At 41.9% G+C, this 23,768-nt stretch overlaps 2 protein-coding genes across 7 annotated transcripts in view; one reads left to right on the top strand and one right to left on the bottom strand.

Moving 5' to 3' along the window:
* The first annotated feature begins 1,096 nt into the window (after positions 1-1,096).
* Positions 1,097-21,450, top strand: sfxn4 (sideroflexin 4). Of its 2 annotated transcripts, XM_071392768.1 has the most exons (14): positions 1,097-1,301; positions 1,435-1,500; positions 13,335-13,397; positions 13,490-13,519; positions 15,282-15,336; positions 15,762-15,787; positions 15,987-16,040; positions 17,673-17,735; positions 17,840-17,908; positions 18,233-18,323; positions 20,168-20,283; positions 20,380-20,465; positions 20,716-20,833; positions 20,932-21,450. In XM_071392768.1, exons 1-14 carry the CDS (start codon positions 1,263-1,265, stop codon positions 21,007-21,009), a joined length of 954 nt encoding a protein of 317 aa, XP_071248869.1. In that variant the 5' UTR covers positions 1,097-1,262; the 3' UTR covers positions 21,010-21,450. The 2 variants fall into 2 exon arrangements, with proteins under 2 accessions (XP_071248869.1, XP_071248870.1); XM_071392769.1 differs by lacking the exon at positions 20,380-20,465 and having other exon boundaries at positions 1,112-1,301.
* LOC139570676 (DENN domain-containing protein 10) overlaps positions 21,209-23,768 on the bottom strand; it is a 14,746-nt gene continuing 12,186 nt past the window's right edge. For all 5 annotated transcript variants that reach the window (XM_071392766.1, XM_071392764.1, XM_071392763.1 and 2 more), the window contains one exon: positions 21,209-21,825. The gene's annotated coding sequence lies outside the window, so the exon portion shown is untranslated. The remainder of the gene's footprint in view (positions 21,826-23,768) is intronic.

Raw genomic sequence — 23,768 nt, 5'->3', positions numbered from 1 at the left:
AGCCCATCCAACTACCTCATCCCCATACTGTATTTATGTATTTATCTTGCTCCTTTGCACCTCAGTATCTCTACTTGCACATTAATCTTCTGCACATCTACCATTCCAGTGTCTATTTGCTATATTGTAATTACTTCGCCACCATGGCCTGTTTATTGTCTTACCTCCCTTATCTTACCTCATTTGCACTCACTGTAAATAGATTTTTATTTTTTCTACTGTATTATTGACTGTATGTTTGTTTATTCCATGTGTAACTCTGTGTTGTTGTATGTGTCGAACTGCTGTGCTTTATCTTGGCCAGGTCGCAGTTGTAAATGAGAACTTGTTCTCAACTGGCCTACCTGGTTAAATAAAGGTGAAATAAAAAGTAAAAATAAAAACACCTGTTGTATTCGGGACACATGTGACAAATACAATTTGATTTGATTTGATCTTGGTTTAGTTATGTGGACATATTATACTTTCATCTCGAGTTGTTTTACCTTAGACAATGTTTGACCTTGCAGAGAGGGTTAGGCATAGCAGAGTAATATCCGACCAATTACCTGCTCGCTTTAGAAACGCCCACTCCTTTGCACACTCCCATACTCCGGTCTCCATATAATGGGGCGCAGTTACTCGCTTCTAAAATTTCTCCAGACCTCAAAATTACCTTTGACAACGAAGTGATTTTGGAGGTATGGCAACGGGAGACTAGGGAGGACGTGACCGACCTGACACTCTTGTACAGTAGGTGGCAGTGTATGCACCTCTTGGTTGGATGCGATCCGCCAACACAATTAAAAGAAGAAGTGTCTACAGCAGTGCAATGTTTTAGGGCGTCATACAAATGGTTTGCGCAGGTAGGCTGCCTAATAATAACTTATCTAGCTAGGTAAAATACCTTTGGAATGCCTTGGAAAACTAAAAAAATAATATATATATATATATATATGGAATACATCTGGCAGAGAAAGTTTGTTCGCCAGTAACATAACGTAGCAGGCGTAATATAAACTGGTTCGCTATCTGCAGATTTTTTAATTTTGGTCATTGTGCTTGCCATCTGCGCACTGCTCAGCTCAAGCTGACTCTTGTGAACATGGCAAACGCTCCCTGCCATGTGATCAACTCAGGAAGTAAATTGTACATAGAACTTGACCTAGACACGTACAATTCAAACGGAGTTATTTCTATATTTCTTTACATAATGCAACAAAATATGTAACCTATACACCAATAATTCAGTGTGACTTTGTGGGTAGTCGTTGCTTTTTCAAATGGATATTAACTTGCTTTATTGGAAAAACGAGGGCAAGGTGAATATCCCATCCATCAACGTATTAGATGAGCAATGAATAACATACTGTATGTAACGTTAGTAAGCCACAGAATGCATATTTGAATGATTGTTGATCTGAAGTGTTTCAATGCATGGAAATTATTTTTCAGACATTCCTCAGTCGACTACGCCTCTGGTTTAATATTCTTGACCCAAGTTCCTTGCTCTGCTCTGATGTGAGTATCCAGGAAATGTGACTTATGAATGATTACATTTTTTGTAAACTCCACATGTGACTCGATTGTGGAGAGAACCGTTAGCAAAGTTGGATTTGAACTACTCTCCGTTCCATTACACATAAGCGTCATTGGACGAAGGCGTTTTTTTAACAGCCTGGACGCTTTGGTCTCAACATTAACACCTACTTTCTCTTGCTGTACAGATTTGGATGCATAAAGACCTTAAATTTCATATTAGCGATAAGTCATTTTTTTTAAACAAAAGGTTAAATTGATACACACTTTTTATAGGGTTGGGGTTCACACATGGCCATATTTCGATGTTACAGGGCTTGTTCAAATCAAATTTTATTTGTCACATACACATGGTTAGCAGATGTTAATGCGAGTGTAGTGAAATGCTTGTGCTTCTAGTTCCAGACAATGCAGTAATAAGCAACGAGTAATCTAACCTAACAATTTCACAACAACTACCTTATACACACAAGTGTAAAGGGATGAAGAATATGTACATAAAAATATATGAATGAGTGATGGTACCGAACGGCACAGGCAAGATGCAGTAGATGGTATAGAGTACAGTATATACATATGAGTAATGTAGGGTATGTAACCATTATATGAAGTGGCATTGTTTAAAGTGGCTAGTGATACATTTTTTACATACATTTTTCCATTATTAAAGTGGCTGGAGTTGAGTCAGTATGTTTATTGGCAGCAGCCACTCAATGTTAGTGGTGGCTGTTTAACAGTCTGATGGCCTTGAAATGGAAGCTGTTTTTCTGTCTCTCGGTCCCTGCTTTGATGCACCTGTACTGACCTCGCCTTCTGTATGATAGCGGGGTGAACAGGCAGTGGTTCAGGTGGTTGTTGTCCTTGATGATCTTTATGGCCTTCCTGTGACATCGGGTGGTGTAGGTGTCCTGGAGGGCAGGTAGTTTGCCCCCGGTGATGCGTTGTGCAGACCTCACTACCCTCTGGAGAGCCTTACGGTTGTGGGCGGAGCAGTTGCCGTACCAGGCGGTGATACAGCCCGACAGGATGCTCTCGATTGTGCATCTGTAAAAGTTTGTGTGCTTTTGGTGACAAGCCAAATTTCTTCAGCCTCCTGAGGTTGAAAAGGCGCTGCTGCGCCTTCACCACGCTGTCTGTGTGGGTGGACCAATTCAGTTTGTCCGTGATGTGTACGCCGAGGAACTTAAAACTTACTACCCTCTCCACTACTGTCCCGTCGATGTGGATAAGGGACTGCTCCCTCTACTGTTTCCTGAAGTCCACGATCATCTCCTTTGTTTTGTTGACGTTGAGTGTGAGGTTATTTTCCTGACACCACACTCCGAGGGCCCTCACTTTCTCCCTGTAGGCCGTCTCGTCGTTGTTGGTAATCAGGCCTACCACTGTAGTGTCGTCTGCAAACTTGATGATTGAGTTGGAGGCGTGCATGGCCACGCAGTTGTGGGTGAACAGGGAGTACAGGAGAGGGCTCAGAACGCACCCTTGTGGGGCCCCAGTGTTGAGGATCAGCGGGGTGGAGATGTTGTTACCTACCCTCACCACCTGGGGGCGGCCCGTCAGGAAGTCCAGTACCCAGTTGCACAGGGCGGGGTCGAGACCCAGGGTCTCGAGCTTGATGACACGTTTGGAGGGTACTATGGTGTTAAATGCTGAGCTGTAATCGATGAACAGCATTCTCACATGGGTATTCCTCTTGTCCAGATTGATTAGGGCAATGTGCAGTGTGGTTGCGATTGCGTCGTCTGTGGCCCTATTGGGGCGGTAAGCAAATTGGAGTGGGTCTAGAGTGTCAGGTAGGGTGGAGGTGATATGGTCCTTGACTAGTCTCTCAAAGCACTTCATGATGACGGAAGTGAGTGCTACTGGGCGGTAGTCGTTTAGCGGTAGTCGTTTAGCTCAGTTACCTTAGCTTTCTTGGGAACAGGAACAATGGTGGCCCTCTTGAAGCATGTAGGAACAGCAGACTGGGATAAGCATTGATTGAATATGTCCGTAAACACACCAGCCAGCTGGTCTGCGCATGCTCTGAGGATGCGGTTGGGGATGCCGTCTGGGCCTGCAGCCTTGCGAGGGTTAACACGTTTAAATGTTTTACTCACGTCGGCTGCAGTGAAGGAGAGTCCGCAGGTGTTGGTAGCGGGCCGTGTCAGTGGCACTGTATTGTTCTCAAAGCGAGCAAAGAAGTTGTTTAGTCTGTCTGGGAGCAGGACATCCTGGTCCGTGACGGGGCTGGTTTTCTTTTTGTAATCCGTGATTGACTGTAAACCCTGCCACGTACCTCTTGTGTCTGAGCCGTTGAATTGCGACTCTACTTTGTCTCTATACTGACGTTTAGCTTGTTTGATTGCCTTGCGGAGGGAATAGCTACACTGTTTGTATTCGGTCATGTTTCCGGTCACCTTGCCCTGGTTAAAAATGTTTTAATGTTGTAATAGTTGCTGTGGGTACGACATCGCCCACGCACTTGCTATATGTTTACAGAATACAGGGAAGACCTGTGCTAATTAGCTATCTGTAGTGCTGAGCAATTAGTGCTTTGAGGTCGTTTCGATTATTAAAAAATAATGGTTTTCGGTTTAGAATTATTATTTTTTACATTAAGTGCATTATGTAGGTTGAATGCTATAACAACACAGAATACAACAATTAATAAAAGACCCATGATGGTAGTGACTGTCCATTACTGCTTATCACTTAACCATAATTTATTCACCTTACTTTACTTGAATACAATATTTTAGTTGTGTATTTTACATTTAGTTTGATTCTTCAAAGTAAATAAGGCATACTTTTATGACAGCTGAATACCAACTATCAATCACTTAGATCATGTCTTTTCAGATACCTCGCAAAGCAACGGCTGCTATCTGTGTCACGTCACGATCAGGCATTCTTCCATTTCATTCTTCTCTCTTCAGTAGCAGGCGTAAAAAGAAACACAAAAAGAAAAGGAGAGCTCTGATGCAATATTTTTATAACCAATGTTTTGACAGCCAAGCTGTCTTTTTCTTCTTTGATGAGGTTTAACAGCGGTTGGCATCCAATATGTTGCATTACCGCCACCAACTAGACTAGAGTACAACTCCCTTATACTTTGCTTGAAAAGATAAACAAACAAATACCCTACCATCTAACACACACTCACAAAAAAAATAAAAACACCACCACACTACTCCACTATTTAAATCTATTTATTCCTACCTCATGCCAACAACCTGAAAGGATGGGACATCACCACTTAACACACCCTGTAACTCCTCTGATGTCAAGTCTCACATACCCAAATACCTCTCTGCAGCTGCCACCATAACCTCAATTTTCTGCGACTTGCATTCCATCCTTGCAGTACAGTTGATAACCATTGCTATAAATGATAAAAATCCAATCTTACTGAAAAATATATCACTTTTTGGCCTATCCCTCTGTACTGGTACAGATGTACTACTCACACCACTCCTCTCAGGATCCCTCCCCATTGACATATCTTCCTCTACTTTCTTCACTGCCTCAGCATATGACAACTTCTGCACTACTCTAACCCTGGAAACTGTATAGGAGATGTTGTACCCATTATGACTATTAAAACCTACTCAAACCAGAAAATCGAGGTCGACCCATTAATCAGAATGGCCGATTTTAATTAGGGCCGATTTCAGGTTTTCATAACAATCGGTAATCTGCATTTTGGCCGATTACATTGCACTCCACGAGGAGACTGCGTGGCAGGCTGACAACCTGTTACGCGAGTGCAGCAAGGAGCCACGGTAAGTTGCTAGCTAGCATTAAACTTATCTTATAAAAAAACAATCACTCTTAACATGATCACTAGTTAACTACACATGGTTGATATTAATGGGTTATCTAGCTTGTCCTGCATTGCAAATAATGCGGTGCCTGTTAATTTATCATTGAATCACAGCATACTGCCAAACAGGTGATAATTTAACAAGCGCATTCACGAAAGAAGCACTGTCATTGCACCAGTGTACCTAACCATAAACATCAATGCCTTTCTTAAAATCAATACACAAGTATATATTTTTAAACCTGCATATGTAGTCAAAATAAGTTCATGTTAGGAGGCAATATTAACTAGGGAAATTGTCACTTCTCTTGCGTTCTGTGCAAGCAGAGTCAGGGTATATGCAGCAGTTTGGGCTGTGAAGACCATTTCTTCCTAACAAAGACCGTAATTAATTTGACATAATTATGACATAACATTGAAGGTTGTGCAATGTAACAACAATATTTAGACTTTTGGATGACACCCGTTCGATAAAATACGGAACGGTTCTGTATTTCACTGAAAGAATAAAAGTTTTTTCTAAATGATAGTTTCCGGAGTTGACCATATTAATGACCTAAGGCTCCTATTTCTGTGTGTTTATTATATTATAATTAAGTCTATGATTTGATAGAGCAGTCTGAGTAGTGGTAGGCAGCAGCAGGCTCGTAAGCATTCATTCAAACCGCACTTTCCTCCTTGCCAGCAGCTCTTCGCAATGCTTGAAACACAGCGTTGTTTATGACTTCAAGCCTGTCAACTCCCGAGACTAGGCTGGTAATACTACAGTGCCTATAAGAACATCCAGTAGTCAAAGGTATACGAAATACAAATGGTATAGAGAGAAATAGTCATATAATAACTACAACCTAAAACTTCTTAACTGGGAATATTGAAGACTCATGTTAAAAGGAACCACCAGCTTTCATATGTTCTGAGCAAGGAACTTAAACGTTAGCTTTTTTACATGGCACTTTTACTTCTCCAACACTGTTTTTGCATTTTTTAAACCAAATTGAACATGTTTCATTATTTATTTGAGACTAAATTGATTTTATTTATGTGTTCTATTAAGTTAAAATCAGTGGTCATTCAGTAATTTTGTAAATGTCATATATAAATAAAAATTGTCCGATTAATTGGTATTGTCTTTTTTTGGTCCTCCAATAATCGATATCGCCGTTGAAAAATCATAATCGGTCGACCTCTACCAGAAACCATGGAAAGATGGAATCATTCACACACAACTGAAAGCACGAACCACCGTATTTTAAACATGGCAAGGTGGCTGGGAATATGGCCGAATACAAACAGTGTAGAATACAAACGAATACAAACTCCGTAAGGCAATCAAACCTGCAAAACGTCAGTACAGAGACAAAGTGGAGTCGCAATTCAACGGCTCAGACACGAGACGTATGTGGCAGGGTCTACAGACAATCACAGACTATAAATGGAAAACCAGCCATTTCGCGGACTCCGATGTCTTGCTTCCGGATAAGCTAAACACATTTTTCGCTAGCTTTGAGGATAACCGTGCCACCAACACAGCCAGCTATCAAGGCCTGTGGGCTCTCCTCCGTGGCCAACGTGAGTAAGACATTTAAGCGTGTTAACCCTCGCAAGGCTGCCGGCCCAGATGGCATCCCTAGCCGCGTCCTCAGAGCATGCGCAGACCAGCTGGCTGGAGTGTTTACGGACATATTCAATCAATCCCTATCCTAGTCTGCTGTCCCCACATGCTTCAAGATGTCCACCATTGTTCCTGTACCCAAGAAAGCAAAGGTAACTGAACTAAATGGCTATCGCCCCGTAGCACTCACTTCTGTCATCATGAAGGGCTTTGAGAGACTAGTCAAGGAACATATCACATCTACCTTACCTGACACCCGAGACCCACTTTAATTTGCTTACCGCCCAATAGATCCACAGACGATGCAATCGCCATTGTACTGCACACTGCCTTATCCCATCTGGACAAGAGGAATACTTATTTAAGAATGCTGTTCATTGACTATAGCTCAGCATTCAACCCCATAGTACCCTCCAAGCTCATCATTAAGCTCGGGGCCCTGGGTCTGAACCCCGCCTTGTGCAACTGGGTCCTGGACTTTCTGACGTGCCGCCCCCAGGTGGTGAAGGTAGGAAACAACACCTCCACTTCGCTGATCCTCAACACGGGGGCCCCACAAGGGTGCGTGCTCAGCCCCCTCCTGTACTCCCTCTTCACCCATGACTGCGTGGCCATGCACGCCTCCAAGTCAATCAAGTTTGCAGACGACGCAACAGTAGGCCTGATTACCAACAATGACGAGACAGCCTACAGGGAGGAGGTGAGGGCCCTGGGAGAGTGGTGCCAGGAATATAACCTCTAACTCAATGTCAACAAAACAAAGGAGATGATCGTGGACTTCAGGAAACAGCAGAGCGAGCACCCCCCTATCCATATCGACGGGACCGCAGTGGAGAAGGTGGGAAGCTTCAAGTTCCTCGGCGTACACATCACTGACAAACTGAAATGATTAACCTCAGGAGGCTGAAGAAATGTGCCTTGGCACCTAAAACCCTCAAACTTTTACAGATGCACAATTGAGAGCATCCTGTCAGGCTGTATCACCGCCTGGTACGGCAACTGCACCGCCCGCAACCGCAAGGCTCTCCAGAGGGTGTGGTCTGCCCAATGCATCACTGGGGGCAAACTACCTGCTCTCCAGGACACCTACAGCACCCTATGTCACAGGAAGGCCAAAAAGATCATCAAGGGCAACAACCACCCGAGCCACAGCCTGTTCACCCTGCTATCATCCAGAAGGTGAGGTCAGTACAGGTGCATCAAAGCTGGGACCGAGAAGCTGTTTTTCAGTCTCTATCTCAAAGCCATCGGACTGTTAAATAGCCATATATACATAGACTTGAAATCACTGGCCACTTTAATAGTGGAACACTAGTCACTTTAATAATGTTTACATATTTTGCATTACTCATCTCATATGTGTGTATATACTGTATTTTAGTCTATGCCGCTCCGACATTGCTCGTCCAAGTATTTATATATTCCTTTACTTTAGATTTGTGTGTATTGTTAGATATTACTTGTTAGATATTACTGCACTGTTGGCGCTAGAAACACAAGCATTTTGCTACACCTGCAATAACATCTGCTAAATGTGTATGTGACCAATAAGATTTGATTTGAGATGTAGTATTTGGCTGTTTTGGCTTCCAGAGCCAATTCAAATTTAATTAGGGCTAGGCGTCCCGTCAACGGGGCAGTTGTAAATAATGCAGCGCCATGTGTCACGATCGCAGATTTTAGAGAAACAACAGATGTCGGTACATATAAGTGTCTTATATCGGCTGAAAGCTTAAATTCTTGTTAATATAACTGCACTGTTCAATTTACAGTAACTATTACTGTGAAGAAATGGCATGCTATTGTCTGAGAGCTAACAACAAAACAATTTTTTTTCACCGCGATAGGTTTGATAAATTCCCCTCTGAAGGTGAAATGTGTACTTAAATCAGAGCAAGATTTCAGAATGTATCATCCAAAGGGTCCCAGAGATAACATGAAGTGTCGTTTTGTTAGATAAAATCCTTTTTCATATCTTAAAAAGGTCCATATATCATGCACGATCAATTTTGTATTTCCACTTGTTCAATTTGCAAAGAAAGGAATCTGTGAATCTAACCCTAAACGTTGTTTAAACCAGTCAAATTACATTTGTATTTATTCCTCAGAGATGCTAGAACGTAACCAGACTTCACTATATCATTATGGGTGTAGTATATCCTTTAGGACACCATATTTGGTCAGAGAGCAATGCCTTCATGGCGCGCCGATGACACGGGCGGTCTTCACTTGATTGACTAACTTTGTCAAATAAGCACAAATCGGGGTCAAACAAAGCTAGCTAGATAGCCAATGAGCTGGGAAACCCCGTATCTGTAACAAAATGTGGCTGCTAACCTTGTGCGACAGCAAGCCTTTTCTCCTTTTGTACAGAGTTATGAAAACTGGGTGTTTTGCAAATGTTGAACTTACAATATGGCTACTAATATGGGAAATGCTAAATCAAAGTCCAAGTATACAGATTTTACGATATTCTTGCAGAAAAATGTAATGTAAATGTGTCCTTCACGATTTGCCCAAATGTACCTGGGTGACTTCATACTCAGCTTGCTCTTACTTCAATTAATTGCCATCATTGCCATATCAGTCTGAAACATACACTGCTGCCCTCTTGTGGACACCATCGGAATTATAACCAGAGTGATGGCTAGATTTGGGACCTTTCTGTTGCATTTCAAAGATGGTGGTAGAAAGAAAAAAAAAGTTTTTTTCTTTGTATTTTCTTCTACCAGATCTATTGTTATATTCTCCTACATTCAATTCATATTTCCACAAACTTCAAAGTGTTTCCTTTCAAATGGTACCAAGAATATACATATTCTTTCAGGTCCTGAGCTACAGGCAATTAGATTTGGGTATGTCATTTTAGGTGAAAATTGAAAAAAGGGGGCTATCCCTGAGAAGTTTTAAACAGAACATGTAAGGTCCTTGGACTATAAGGAGTAACGTTAGGCTCCTTTAGTGCATTATTTGGCTATACTTGAACTTGCAGGCGTTCAAACATCAACTGTCCCGCAAAGGTCCACTTTGCAAAAAGTCAACTTAACCTTGCTCTGGCCATGCGATCCCGTGGCTTCGTACGGAGGGTTGAGATACAATTGCGTAGCCTCCGGAGGCTTTGGGAGGCCAAATCGAGCTCCGAACTACATAGACGCACACCTCCCAAATTTTGTAACAACGCAGAGGGTTCGGTATAGCTCCGCATTTTCATGACTGGTTGATGGTAGGTGGGGGTGGGAGGTCCTGTATAAACACAAACTCACTTCCTTGGCAACAGCTCTGCTCCAGGAAGCGCAAGAAGTATGAATTGATCTGACTTCTGCGGTGGCCGCATCGCAATCCTTGCTGTACAGCATTTTTTGCCTTGCGGCCTCCGTAGAAGTCAGAGCATGCCTGCTTCTTGCGCTTTGCAGAGCAGAGCTGTTGTAAATGAAGTGAGTTTGTGTTTATACAGGACCTCCCGCCCCCACCTACCGTCAACCAACCATGTCAATGCGGAGGTATACGGAGACCTCCACATTGTTACAAAATTTGGGAGGCACACAGCGATGCGGTACAGAGTTTGATTTGGCCTCCGGAGGCTCCGGAATTGTATCAACCCTCTGTACGGAGCCTCCGGATTGCATTGCCAGAGCAAGCATAAATTGTATTTAAGGCTGTAGAGTAGACCAGTGGTTTTCAACCGGTGTGCTGCGGCACACATGGTTCCATCTGTATCTTTGTTTCAGTGCGCAGGAGCTGTTACAGTTGTATCATTTGAGGGGCGCACATCACAAGCAAAATGATTTGTATAATTTTACTTCGCCTGTGAGAACCATTAGCGAAGGTCTGCGGCTTAGCAGTAACGAACCTGATCTCAAAGCATTTCGTATTATTATGTATATAAATCCGGGACATTCTATTTAGTATGGTGTGTTACATTTGGTATGGTTACATAAGACGGATGGTTACTAAAGGCAAAAATGAAAGGGGTATAATGCGAACGTCTAGCAACTCAAAGGTTGCAAGTTCGAATCTCATCACAGAAAACGTTTGCATTTTAGCTAATTACTAACTTTTCAACTACTTAGCATGTTAGCTAACCTTAACCCTTTTAGCTAACCCTAACCTTAACCGTAATCCTTTTAGCTATCCGTTCCCCTAATCAACCCTTTAACCTAACTCTTAAACTTAACCCTAACACCTAGCTTAGCTAACTTTGGCAACCTATCTAGAATTCGTAACATATCATACTTTTTGCAAATTCATTACATACACTGCTCAAAAATATAAAGGGAACACTAAAATAACACATCCTAGATCTGAATGAATGAAATTTTCTTATTAAATACTTTTTTCTTTACATAGTTGAATGTCCTGACAACAAAATCACACAAAAATGATCAATGGAAATCAAATTTATCAACCCATGGAGGTCTGGATTTGGAGTCACACTCAAAATTAAAGTGGAAAACCACACTACAGGCTGATCCAACTTTGATGTAATGTCCTTAAAACAAGTCAAAATGAGGCACAGTAGTGTGTGTGTGTCCTCCACGTGCCTGTATGACCTCCCTACAACGCCTGGGCATGCTCCTGATGAGGTGGCGGATGGTCTCCTGAGGGATCTCCTCCCAGACCTGGACTAAAGCATCCGCCAACTCCTGGACAGTCTGTGGTGCAACGTGGCGTTGGTGGATGGAGCGAGACATGATGTCCCAGATGTGCTTAATTGGATTCAGGTCTGGGGAACGGGCGGGCCAGTCCATAGCATCAATGCCTTCCTCTTGCAGGAATTGCTGACACACTCCAGCCACATGAGGTCTAGCATTGTCTTGCATTAGGAGGAACCCAGGGCCAACCGCACCAGCATATGGTCTCACAAGGGGTCTGAGGATCTCATCTCGGTACCTAATGGCAGTCAGGCTACCTCTGGCGAGCACATGGAGGGCTGTGCGGCCCCCCAAAGAAATGCCACCCCACACCATGACTGACCCACCGCCAAACCGGTCATGCTGGAGGATGTTGCAGGCAGCAGAACGTTCTCCACGGCGTCTCCAGACTCTGTCACGTCTGTCACATGTGCTCAGTGTGAATCTGCTTTCATCTGTGAAGAGCACAGGGCGCCAGTGGCGAATTTGCCAATCTTGGTGTTCTCTGGCAAATGCCAAACGTCCTGCACGGTGTTGGGCTGTAAGCACAACCCCCACCTGTGGACGTCGGGCCCTCATACCACCCTCACGGAGTCTGTTTCTGACCGTTTGAGCAGACACATGCACATTTGTGGCCTGCTGGAGGTCATTTTGCAGGGCTCTGGCAGTGCTCCTCCTTGCACAAAGGCGGAGGTAGCGGTCCTGCTGCTGGGTTGTTGCCCTCCTACGGCCTCCTCCACGTCTCCTGATGTACTGGCCTGTCTCCTGGTAGCGCCTCCATGCTCTGGACACTACGCTGACAGACACAGCAAACCTTCTTGCCACAGCTCGCATTGATGTGCCATCCTGGATGAGCTGCACTACCTGAGCCACTTGTGTGGGTTGTAGACTCCGTCTCATGCTACCACTAGAGTGAAAGCACCGCCAGCATTCAAAAGTGACCAAAACATCAGCCAGGAAGCATAGGAACTGAGAAGTGGTCTGTGGTCACCACCTGCAGAACTACTCCTTTATTGGGGGTGTCTTGCTAATTGCCTATTTCCACCTGTTGTCTATTCCATTTGCACAACAGCATGTGAAATTTATTGTCAATCAGTGTTGCTTCCTAAGTGAACAGTTTGATTTCACAGAAGTGTGATTGATTTGGAGTTACATTGTGTTGTTTAAGTGTTCCCTTTAATTTTTTTGAGCAGTGTATAAATTAATTATCATTTGTAACAATTAATACATACCACACGGAACATAACATAAATGGAGTGTCTCAGATTTACACAAAATGCTTTGAGACTAGGTTGCTGTACCACAGTGTCTTACAAACAAACAGAGCATGGCTTTGTCTGTGGTTGCACCTTTACAATGCAGAAAACCGCTCGTCGCTAGACCTTTCCATTCAAAAGTAAGACCTATTTTACCAACGTTTGAAGGGGTACACACAAATTAACCATCATGAGTAAGGAACTATGAAAATAGTTTAAATAAACTCTATTTAATCTATGAAAAATGTTTGTCACCGAAGATGTATGGATCAGAATAGTTTTTATCACATCAAGTTGTGCACAGTTTAAAAAAAAAAGGTTGAAAACCACTAGAGTAGACTGTAAACGGTTCACTCACACAAGAGGCCCCACTGTTTGAGTCACATTTGGGGCTATGTCACAGATCTCTTTGGCTATGTGTTCTTGCTGCACACAGAATTTCAAGCACCGTGAATTGTAGCTCACAAAGGTGAAAAATGTGTATTAAAATTAGGTGTATTTATTTTTCTCAGGCTGAAATACAAAATGCCCACTCACTCATTGGAAGTGTGGAGAGAATGGTGCATGATGAAAAGGTAGGCTAAAATTGCTCACAAGGTAAGTTTTTCTGTCCTCATGGCAAATGTTTTCATTTGACACATTTTAAATCAAGTTCTGTTTCCTCTAGGCTGAAGATGCAGCATGCATACTTTCTCTTGTAAGTGAGATACTACAACCAGCTAAGTCTACAACCTGTACTAAATCTGGCTTGTACAGAAACAAACTGTCTGATATTCAGTCAGTGAATTGAAAAATGATAACATTATACACTACCGTTCAAACGTTTGGGGTCACTTAGAAATGTCCTTGTTTTTGAAAGAAAAGCATTTTTTCTGTCCATTAAAATAACATCAAATGGATCAGACATAGTGTAGACATTGTTGTAAATGACTATTGTAGCTGGAAACGGCTGATTAAAAAATTTAAATAATGGAATATCTACAGAGGCCCATTATCGGCAACCATCACTCCTGTGTTCCAATGGCACGTTGTGTTATCTAATCCAAGTTGATCATTTTAAAAGGCTAATTGATCATTAGAAAACCCTTTTGCAATTATGTTAGCACAGCTGAAAACTGTTTTTAAAGAAGCAATAAAACTAGCCTTCTTTAGACAAGTTGAGTATCTGGAGCATCAGCATTTGTGTGTTCGATTACAGGCTCAAAAAGGCCAGAAACAAATCATTTTCTTATGAAACTCATCAGTCTATTATTGTTCTGAGAAATGAAGGCTATTCCATGTGTGAAATCGCCAAGAAACTGAAGATATCGTACAACCCTGTGTACTACTCACGGAACAGCTCAAACTGTCTCTAACCAGAATAGAAAGCGTGGGAGGCCCCGGTGCACAACTGAGCAAGAGGACAAGTACATTAGTGTCTAGTTTGACAACCAGACGCCTCACAAGTCCTCAACTTGCAACTTCATTAAATATTATCTGCAAAACACCAGTCTCAACGGCCACGGTGAAGATCCCGATTCCGGGATGCTGGCCTTCTAGGCAGAGTTCCTCTGTCCAGTGTCTGTGTTCTTTTGCCCATCTTAATCTTTTATTTTCATTGGCCAGTCTGAGATAATGCTTTTTCTTTGCAACTCTGCCTAGAAGGCCAGCATCCCAGAGACGCCTCTTCACTGTTGACGTTGAGACTGGTTTTTTGCGGAAACTATTTAATGAAGCTGCCAGTTGAGGACTTGTGAGGCGTCTGTTTCGTCAACTAGACACTAATGTACTTGTCCTCTTGCTCAGTTGTGCACCGGGGCCTCCCACTCCTCTTTCTATTCTGGTTAGAGACAGTTTGCGCTGTTCTGTGAAGGGAGTAGTACACAGCGTTGTACAAGATCTTCAGTTTCTTGGCAATTTCTCGCATGGAATAGCCTTCATTTCTCAGAACAAGTATAGACTAAAGCGTTTCAGAAAAAACACTTTGTTTCTGGCCTTTTTGAGCCTGTAATCAAACCCACAAATGCTGATGCTCCAGATACTCAACTAGTCTAAAGAAGGCCAGTTTTATTGCTTCTTTAATCAGAACAACAGATTTCAGCTGTGCTAACATAATTGCAAAAGGGTTTTCTAATGATCAATTAGCCTTTTAAAATGATAAACTTGGATTAGCTAACACAACATACCATTGGAACACAGGAGTGATGGTTGCTGATAATGGGCCTCTGTACGCCTATGTAGATATTCCATAAAAAAAACAGCCGTTTCCAGCTACAATAGTCATTCACAACATTAACAATGTCTACACTGTATTTCTGATCAATTTTATGTTATTTTAATGGGAAAAAATGTGCTTTTCTTTCAAACAAGGACATTTCTAAGTGACCCCAAACTTTTGAACGGTAGTGTACATTATGGCTTGATTATGGCATTTATTTTGATATCTTCCAAAGTTTTGATATAACTGATTGTTTCTGCAGTCTTCTGTTCATGCTGGTACTGGTGCTATACTTCCAGCTGTTTTCCGTCCTCAAGGTACTGTCTCATTAATCAAGTGAAATGTCTGATCGTAGCCTAGTTCTTTTTTCTGTGCTTTGTTACATTAGTCAAAAGCCAGTCTTAGAAATCCCAGACCTAGGGCAACAAACATGGGTAACATTGTGGGAGGCAGCCCGTCTGTCTAGAGCAGGGTCTCCAGCCCGGTTCCTGGAGGGCTACCCTCTTGTAGGTTTTTGCTCCAACCCCAGTTGTAACTAACCTGGTTCCTCTTATCAACCAGCTAATTATTAGAATCAGCTGTGCTAGATTAGGGTTGGAGTGAACCTACAGACAGGATGGTACTTCTCCAGGAACAGGGTTGGAGAGCCCTGGTCGAGAGAGACTAGCTTTTGACAGAAAATAACAAGGGTAACAAAATCATGATATCTTTTAACGGCATCTTTCATTTAATTTCTTTTTAGCATTTTTACCAATATCAGGCCCTTTGGTAAGTGTTTTACATTTTATTTCATGGTGTATCACGTTTTACTCTAAATTGTTAGTACAAAAATGTTAATAATCACTCAAACTCCCATAGCAATTGCAGCTGGTGTATTTCAATTTCATGGTTATTTCAAATTAATTGATATAATCTTGTATTCACCACACTGTAGTGGTTGATTAACATACTTTTCATTTTCCTTCAGGTTGTTGCCAGCTTTTTGCCACACAGTGGAGTCAAACCGGCTCTATTCTGGCAGGTAAGGGACTTGCAGATGATCACATTAACTAATATAATTATAACCAAGTACCAGTGGAGGCTCCTCAGAGGAGGAAGGGGAGGACCATCCTCTTCACTGAAATAATTTATTAAAACACTGTTTTGCAATGAAGGTCTAAAGTTGACTTAACAGCACTCTGGGTATATAGACTTCAATACAAAACCTAGGAGGCTTATGGTTCTTACCCCCTTCCATAGACTTACACAGTAATTATGACAAGTTCCGGAGGACGTCCTCCAACCTATCAGTGCTCTTGCAGCATGAACTGACATTTTGTCCACAATCAAAGGAACAGAGAATGAATGTAGTACTGAAAGCATAAGCTACAGCTAGCTAGCACTGTAGTGCATAAAATGTGGTGAATAGTTGACTCAAAGAAAGACAATAGTTGAACAGTTTTGAACAAATTCATTTCTTTAAACATTTTGAAATTAACCGGCGGAGGAAGAAATGGCATAAATAGGAAAGCATACCAGTTTCATTTGACCAGGATGTTGACAACTGTGCCATACAGATTGCAAAATAGTTGGGAAGAGGTTTTTGATGTACCGATTCCATGGTACAGGGTGTATGAGTTGATATATAAAACGCTGCTAAATTTAAGACTTCATGCTTGGCATCTAAAATTATTGTACAGAATTCTTGCCACCAACAAAATGTTGAATATTTGGGCTGTACAATCATCGCAGCTCTGCAGATTTTGTTGTGAGGATACAGAATCAATAGACCATTTGTTTTGGTATTGCCCTCAAGTAGCCTGTTTCTGGTTTCAGGTTCAGGAATGGTTGAAAATGCATAAGATTGATCTAAAATTGACCCTAGAAATAGTACTGTTGGGAAATTTGGAGAGACCAGGTCAGTCAATTACTAATACTCTTAGTAAAAGTATTTATACACATATACACACACTCTCATTCTCGGATGGTTGAGGGGCAGCTCTTGGGGAACTGTGGGGGGTGGGGGGGGATCTTAGAGGACTGGTCGCCTGGTGGTTGGAAACTTGGGGCGGTGGCTGATGGGTCGCTGGTTCGGGTCCCCGTTTTTTGACCTTGTGGGAGATCTGTCGATGTGCCCTTGAGCAGGATGTTGACCATGGTTGCTTCTGTAGGTCGCTCTGGATAGGAGTCTGTTAGATGACCGCTGATTCTTTTGAAAAACGTTTCTTAAATGGAAGCAAACGGGGATAAACATATCTGAATTTGTCCAATAGAAACTCGTTTGCAACTGTTGGACTAATGATTACACCCTAGATCAGCTAGATGCAGGCAAGAGTGTGCAAGGCGGTTTTGAATGTGTCACTGTCTGTCACCTTGATTATTCAAATGTTTCTCAACCTGTGCACCTACGTTGTAAACTTTCATTCATAGGCTAGGTTGTTGCAAGCTCATGATAGGTATAGGGGAAAATGTGAGTATCCTGTAGTAGCCTAAACCTATCGACGTTACATTGAACTGGGTAAATGGAATATGATTGAGTCATCCAATATGCTGTAATAGATAAAGGCCATGCTCACTAAAAAAATAAAAAATTGTCCTCCCTCATCTTAAACGTCACCAACCGCCACTGCCTGGTACTCAATATTGTTCACTAATGAGATAAATATTTCTGTAGTTTTTGCTTCAGAGTTACAGCGCTGGATTCAATCATGCAAACAGAAACGCATCTTCTGACAAGGTAAATAGTAAAGAAATGACCTTATTTTCGCCAAATTATGTCATCCCACACTGCTCTGTTTTCTACTTGTGTTTTAAATGCGTATCATATCTTTTCTCCATCAGGGGATTAAGACCTCTTTGAAGCAGGGTCTGTTGATTGTCGGATCAGTTGCATATGCAACATGTGCAGGGGTGAGTATCACCACTGGGGAAAATTTTTATGTATTTGGTTAATGAATTACTTGTAGAAGAGTAGATTGGGGCGGCAGGTAGCCTAGTGGCTAGAGCGTTGGGCCAGTAACCGAAAGGTTGCTAGATCGAATCCCTGAGCTGACAAGGTAAAAATGTTGTTATGCCCCTGAGCAAGACAGTTAACCCACTGTTCCTAGGCCGTCATTGTAAATAAGAATTTGTTCTTAACTGACCTTCCTAGTTAAATAATTTTAAAAAATGATGACTGTCAGAGGCTGTTTGATCATTAAGATGACACCCGGTTTGACTTTACCTGTGTTTCAGGCAATTCCTCAAATAGTCATACAGCGACTTAGCATGAGCAGCCCAGCTGTCCAGATGTTTTTTAGGTCCGTATTACCAATTCCCCTCTCAGGTAAGTGCAAAGAATTTGAAAAACCTATTTCTCACTTGAAAAGTGCACTGAAAGTAAGTGATCTGGGTGCACCTCAGCCACGCTGAGGTCCTAAACGATATCATAACCGCCATCGATAAGAGACAATACTGTGCAGCCGTATTCATCGACCTGGCCAAGGCTTTCGACTCTGCCAATCACCACATTCTTATCGGCAGACTCAACAGCCTTGGTTTCTCAAATGACTGCCTCGCCTGGTTCACCAACTACTTCTCAGACAGAGTTCAGTGTGTCAAATTGGAGGGCCTGTTGTCCGGACCTCTGGCAGTCTCTATGGGGGTGCCACAGGGTTCAATTTTCGGGCCTACTCTTTTCTCTGTAGACATCAATGATGTCGCTCTTGCTGCTGGTGATTCTCTGATCCACCTCTACGCAGACGACACCATTCTGTATACCTCTGGCCCTTCTTTGGACACTGTTAACTAACCTCCATACGAGCTTCAATGTCATACAACTCTCCTTCCGTGGCCTCCAACTGCTCTTAAAGTGCAAGTAAAACTAAATGCATGCTCTTCAACCGATCGCTGCCCGTACCTGCCTGCCCGTCTAGCATCACTACTCTGGACGGTTCTGACTTAGAATATGTGGACAACTACAAATACCTAGGTGTCTGTTTAGATTGTAAACTCTCCTTCCAGACTCACATTAAGCATCTCCAATCCAAAATTGAATCTAGAATCGGCTTCCTATTTCGCAACAAAGCATCCCTCACTCATGCTGCCAAACATACCCTTGTAAAACTGACTATCCTACCGATCCTTGACTTCGGCGATGTCATTTACAAAATAGCCTCCAACACTCTACTAAGCAAATTGGATGCATTTTATCAAAATGCCATCCGTTTTATCACCAAAGCCCCATATACTACCCACCACTGCGACCTGTATGCTCTCGTTGGCTGGCCCTCGCTTCGTATTCGTTGCCAAACCCACTGGCTCCAGTTCATCTATTAGTCTTTGCTAGGTAAAGCCCCGCCTTATCTCAGCTCACTGGTCACCATAGCAGCACCCACCCGTAGCACACGCTCCAGCAGGTATATTTCACTGGTCATCCCCAAAGCCTATTCCTCATTTGGCTGCCTTTCCTTCCAGTTCTCTGCTGCCAATGACTGGAACGAATTGCAAAAATCACTGAAGCTGGAGACTTATATCTCCCTCTCTAACTTTAAGCACCAGCTGTCAGAGCAGCTCACAGATCACTGCACCTGTACATAGCCCATCTGTAAATAGCCCATCCAACTACCTCATCCCCATACTGTTATTAGTTTTTTTGCTCCTTTGCACCCCAGTATCTCTACTTGCACATTCATCTTCTGCACATCTATCACTCCTGTCTTTAATTGCTAAATTGTAATTATTTTGCAACTATGGCCTATTTATTGCCTGACCTCCCTTATCTATCTTCATTTGCACACACTGTATATAGACTTTTCTATTATGTTATTGACTGTATGTTTGTTTATTCCATGTGTAACTCTGTGTTGTTTGTGTCGCACTACTTGGCTTTATCTTGGCCAGGTCACGGTTGTAAATGAGAACTTGTTCTCAACTGGCCTACCTGGTGAAATAAATCAAATCTGGGACATCAGGGTACCGTTACATAGAATGATCACAATACCAATTTTAGATGAACGTTGTTACCATTTCTATCCGGAATCAGTGCCCCAGTGTGACTCTGATTGTGTCTTTTGAACAAAGTACTTGTTGATAGGTTTATTGATCAAAGGGTGTTTGTTACTGACGCCCTTATCCACATTTATGGATAGGGTGGTGTTCCTTTTCTCAGATCTGTGCTTTATCCCATAGCCTCCCTGGCCTATTTCAATGTGATCATTGTCAGAAGTGAGGAGTCCGAGAATGGAATCCAGGTGTTTGATTCCAATGGGAATTCTGTTGGAATCTCTCAGGCAGCTGGAGCAAAGGTGAGAGGAAAAAGTTGCTGAAGTAAAATAAAATGGCATCAGCAGGCTCTTTTTAATATACCTTTGCAAATGATCGCTGACATGTTTTCTGGTTAGGCTGTGAGGGAGACTGCTCTCTCCAGAGCTGCTCTGTTAGGCACTACGGCTGCTGTTCCTAATCTTCTTATTTTCCTCTTGCAAAAGTAAGTCACTCGTCTTGTGCTGGGGCTGTATTTCCCACTATGATCTATTCAAGTCTTTGAGTATGTAAGGTTAGCTAATCTGTTTTATAAATAGTTGGTGACACAGCTTTGCTAATATTGCCTATGATATGACTAATACAATATGTGCTTTAATCCAGCAAACATTTAGCTTGAATTCAGAAACATTATGAAGATTTCTTTACCGAAAGCTATGAACAAATGGACCCAATCTTTTTTTCTGTCATTTCAGGACAAGGTTTCTGCAAAGGAGCCCCCTGCTGGTGGCTCCTATACGTCACATCAGCACTGCGATCGTCCTGGGCCTGATGCTCCCAGTGTCCTTCAGTCTCTATCCACAGCTTGGAACGGTAGGACTTAGATACGTTACATTAATACTGTATTTACTGTGCGCTTCTCAAAACCCAATCATACTGCAACTCAACATTTTATTCTCTCTGCTTTACAGATCAAAAAGGAAAAGCTGGAAAAAGAATTAGAGACTGCAGCAGTAAGTGGTGAACTATTCTACCACAGGGGGCTCTGAGGCACCAGCAAACAAGTTCTGCAGACTGCAATGTGGAAGCAGGAGCACCAAATCCGTGTGACTTCATTGACTGGGCAGCACGAGAAGTAACCTTTACGGCCGCTGGATACAGTTTATGGAATATTCAGTGTTGCTTCATGCACTAGGATGATGAATTCAGTCATAATTAATTACAAATTGATAAAGGACAGAGTCCATGTTTTGATTCAGTTGAATTTAATAGCTGCAACTTTTATTAAAAATTAACAATGCACTGCAAATGAATTGTAACCATGAGTTTGTATAGCAAACAATGCCCTTCCTCGTACAGCTATTCACATTTTCAAGTTTAGTGATTTGGTTTGCCAGCTTGATCTTACAAAAGCAAATCATATTACTCTCCATTATTTTTGTTAAATTGATATGTAAAAATTAAAAAATAAAATAATAATCTTGACGGCACAGATACTTACATGTATTTTTAGAACAAATAGGATATTACAGAAATGTAAAATAGATTAGTTGAATCTCCTAAAACTAGATGAGGACATAGTGCACACAACATTAGTGTCTCATTTAATCTATTCAGGCACAAAGACAAGCCTTTGAGAACAAGGGTACAATTGCCTAAGTAGTAAAACAATAAATTACATTGTTTTCAAAATATTAATAAAAATGTCATATTACAGTAACAAATAGGTATGCAATATCATTTGACATGATCATATATAAAACTAAAAAAATTGCTCCAGTAACGAACAATGGCTGACAGCTTTCCAGGCAGGACAGATATCCGTTATGCCTCCACCCTTGGCAATCGCTCTACTGCTTATCAATCTGAGGACACAAGGTTAGAAAAATGTTATCTGTGCTCCCTCTCATCTGACCAACACCCAAACATATGAGAAATTCCTTATATTGCATTATCCAAAGATATTAGTTCAATTTTGGCACTTTATTAATTAATAAGAATCGACAACACATTAAGATAACTGATAAAAATTATTTTAAATAAAACTACATATTTCTCATATTTGCCATGCATCTCTTTAATTCTGAAATCTAAGAGGATAAATCATGGTTCTTGAGACCTCAAATTATTCTGTTAAGTCTTAAAATAAACTATTGGATTGCTGAACTCTGTAATGCTAGGGCTACGTGATTTATTAGACAGTTTAAGACACTGCAGTGTTTATATTCCCAACCAATACATTCTGCACCTGGGGAACAAGACAACCATGTTCTCACTTGTTCATATAACAGTAAGACAAAGTAACTACAACCAAACACTTACCTCGTCAGTATTCAATGGATTAGCCCTATTTCACATATTGCCCATAGCACCATTATTTAATGTATTTGCTGTTATTGTATTGTTGTCAAGACAATACTTTACAATAAAGAACATGTATATCAATAATTTTTTCTGTCACAGAAAATGACAAGTAGGCTTTAAGTATTAAGAGTCAGGAATGCAATAGTGTGTGATACATAACACCTGAGTGCTTCCCATTCACCTTAACCATTAAAATGTCACTGTGGCATATTTGTGGTTTCAAATTCCACAATATGCATCAATATGGGGACAAAATGTATGAAATTTGGCAACTCAAACTAAGCTGCAATACAACAACTGAATTTGATGAAATTGACATCAAACAGCTATAGCAGGTAGCTACAGCACATTATACTAGTTGTGTAGTATAAAAGTACATTTTTGCATTTTGGCTACTGTTGTCCCCACAAACCAAATCAAAACCTTGTTGAATGCAAGTGCACGGTTCTTTCTTACTGCAACAGTGCATTTGGAAAGTATTCAGACCCCTTGACTTTTTCCACTTTTTATGTTACAGCCTTACTCTAAAATTGTTACATAAATGTTCCTCAGTCTACACACAATACCCCATAAAGACAAAGCCAGAATAGTTTTTTTTTTTAAATGTTAGCAAATTTATTACAAATAAAAAGCAGAAATACCTTATATAAATAAGTATTCAGACCCTTTGCTACGAGACTCGGAATTGAGCTCAATTGCATCCTGTTGTTTCCATTGATCATCCTTGAGATGTTTCTACAAATTGATTGGAGTCCATCTGTGGTAAATTCAATTGATTGGACATGATTTGGTAAGGCACACACCTGTCTATAAGGTCCCACATTTGACAGTGCATTGTCAGAGGATAAACCAAGCCACGAGGTCGAAGGAATTGTCCATAGAGCTCCGAGACAAGATTTTGTTGAGGCACAGATCTGGGGAAGGGTACCAAAAAATGTCTGCAGCATTGAAGGTCCCCAAGAACACAGTGGCCTCAATCGTTCTTAAAGGGAAGACGTTTGGCACTACCAAGACTCTTCCTAGAGCTGTCCGCCCGGCCAAACTGAGCAATCGGGAGAAGGGCATTGGTCAGGGAGATGACCAAGAACCCGATGGTCACTCAGAGAGCTCCAGAGTTCCTCTGTGGAGATGGAAGAACCTTCCAGAAGGACCACCAGCTCTTCAGCACTCCACCAATCAGGCCTTTATGGTAGAGTGGCCAGACGGAAGCCACTCCTAAGTAAAAGGCACATGACAGCCTACTTGGAGTTTCCCCAAAAGGCACCTACAGTCTCTTAGGCCATGAAAAACAAGATTCTCTGGTCTGATGAAACCAAGAACTCTTTGGCCTGAATGCAAAGCGTCACGTCTGGAGGAAACCTGGTACCATCCCTACGGTGAAGCATCGTGGTGGCAGCATCATGCTGTGGCGATGTTTTTCTGAGGCAGGGACTGTGAGACAAGT

The sequence above is a fragment of the Salvelinus alpinus genome, chromosome 3, assembly GCF_045679555.1.
Source record: "Salvelinus alpinus chromosome 3, SLU_Salpinus.1, whole genome shotgun sequence".
NCBI lineage: Eukaryota > Metazoa > Chordata > Actinopteri > Salmoniformes > Salmonidae > Salvelinus > Salvelinus alpinus.
This window is presented reverse-complemented; position numbering and strand designations above follow the sequence as displayed.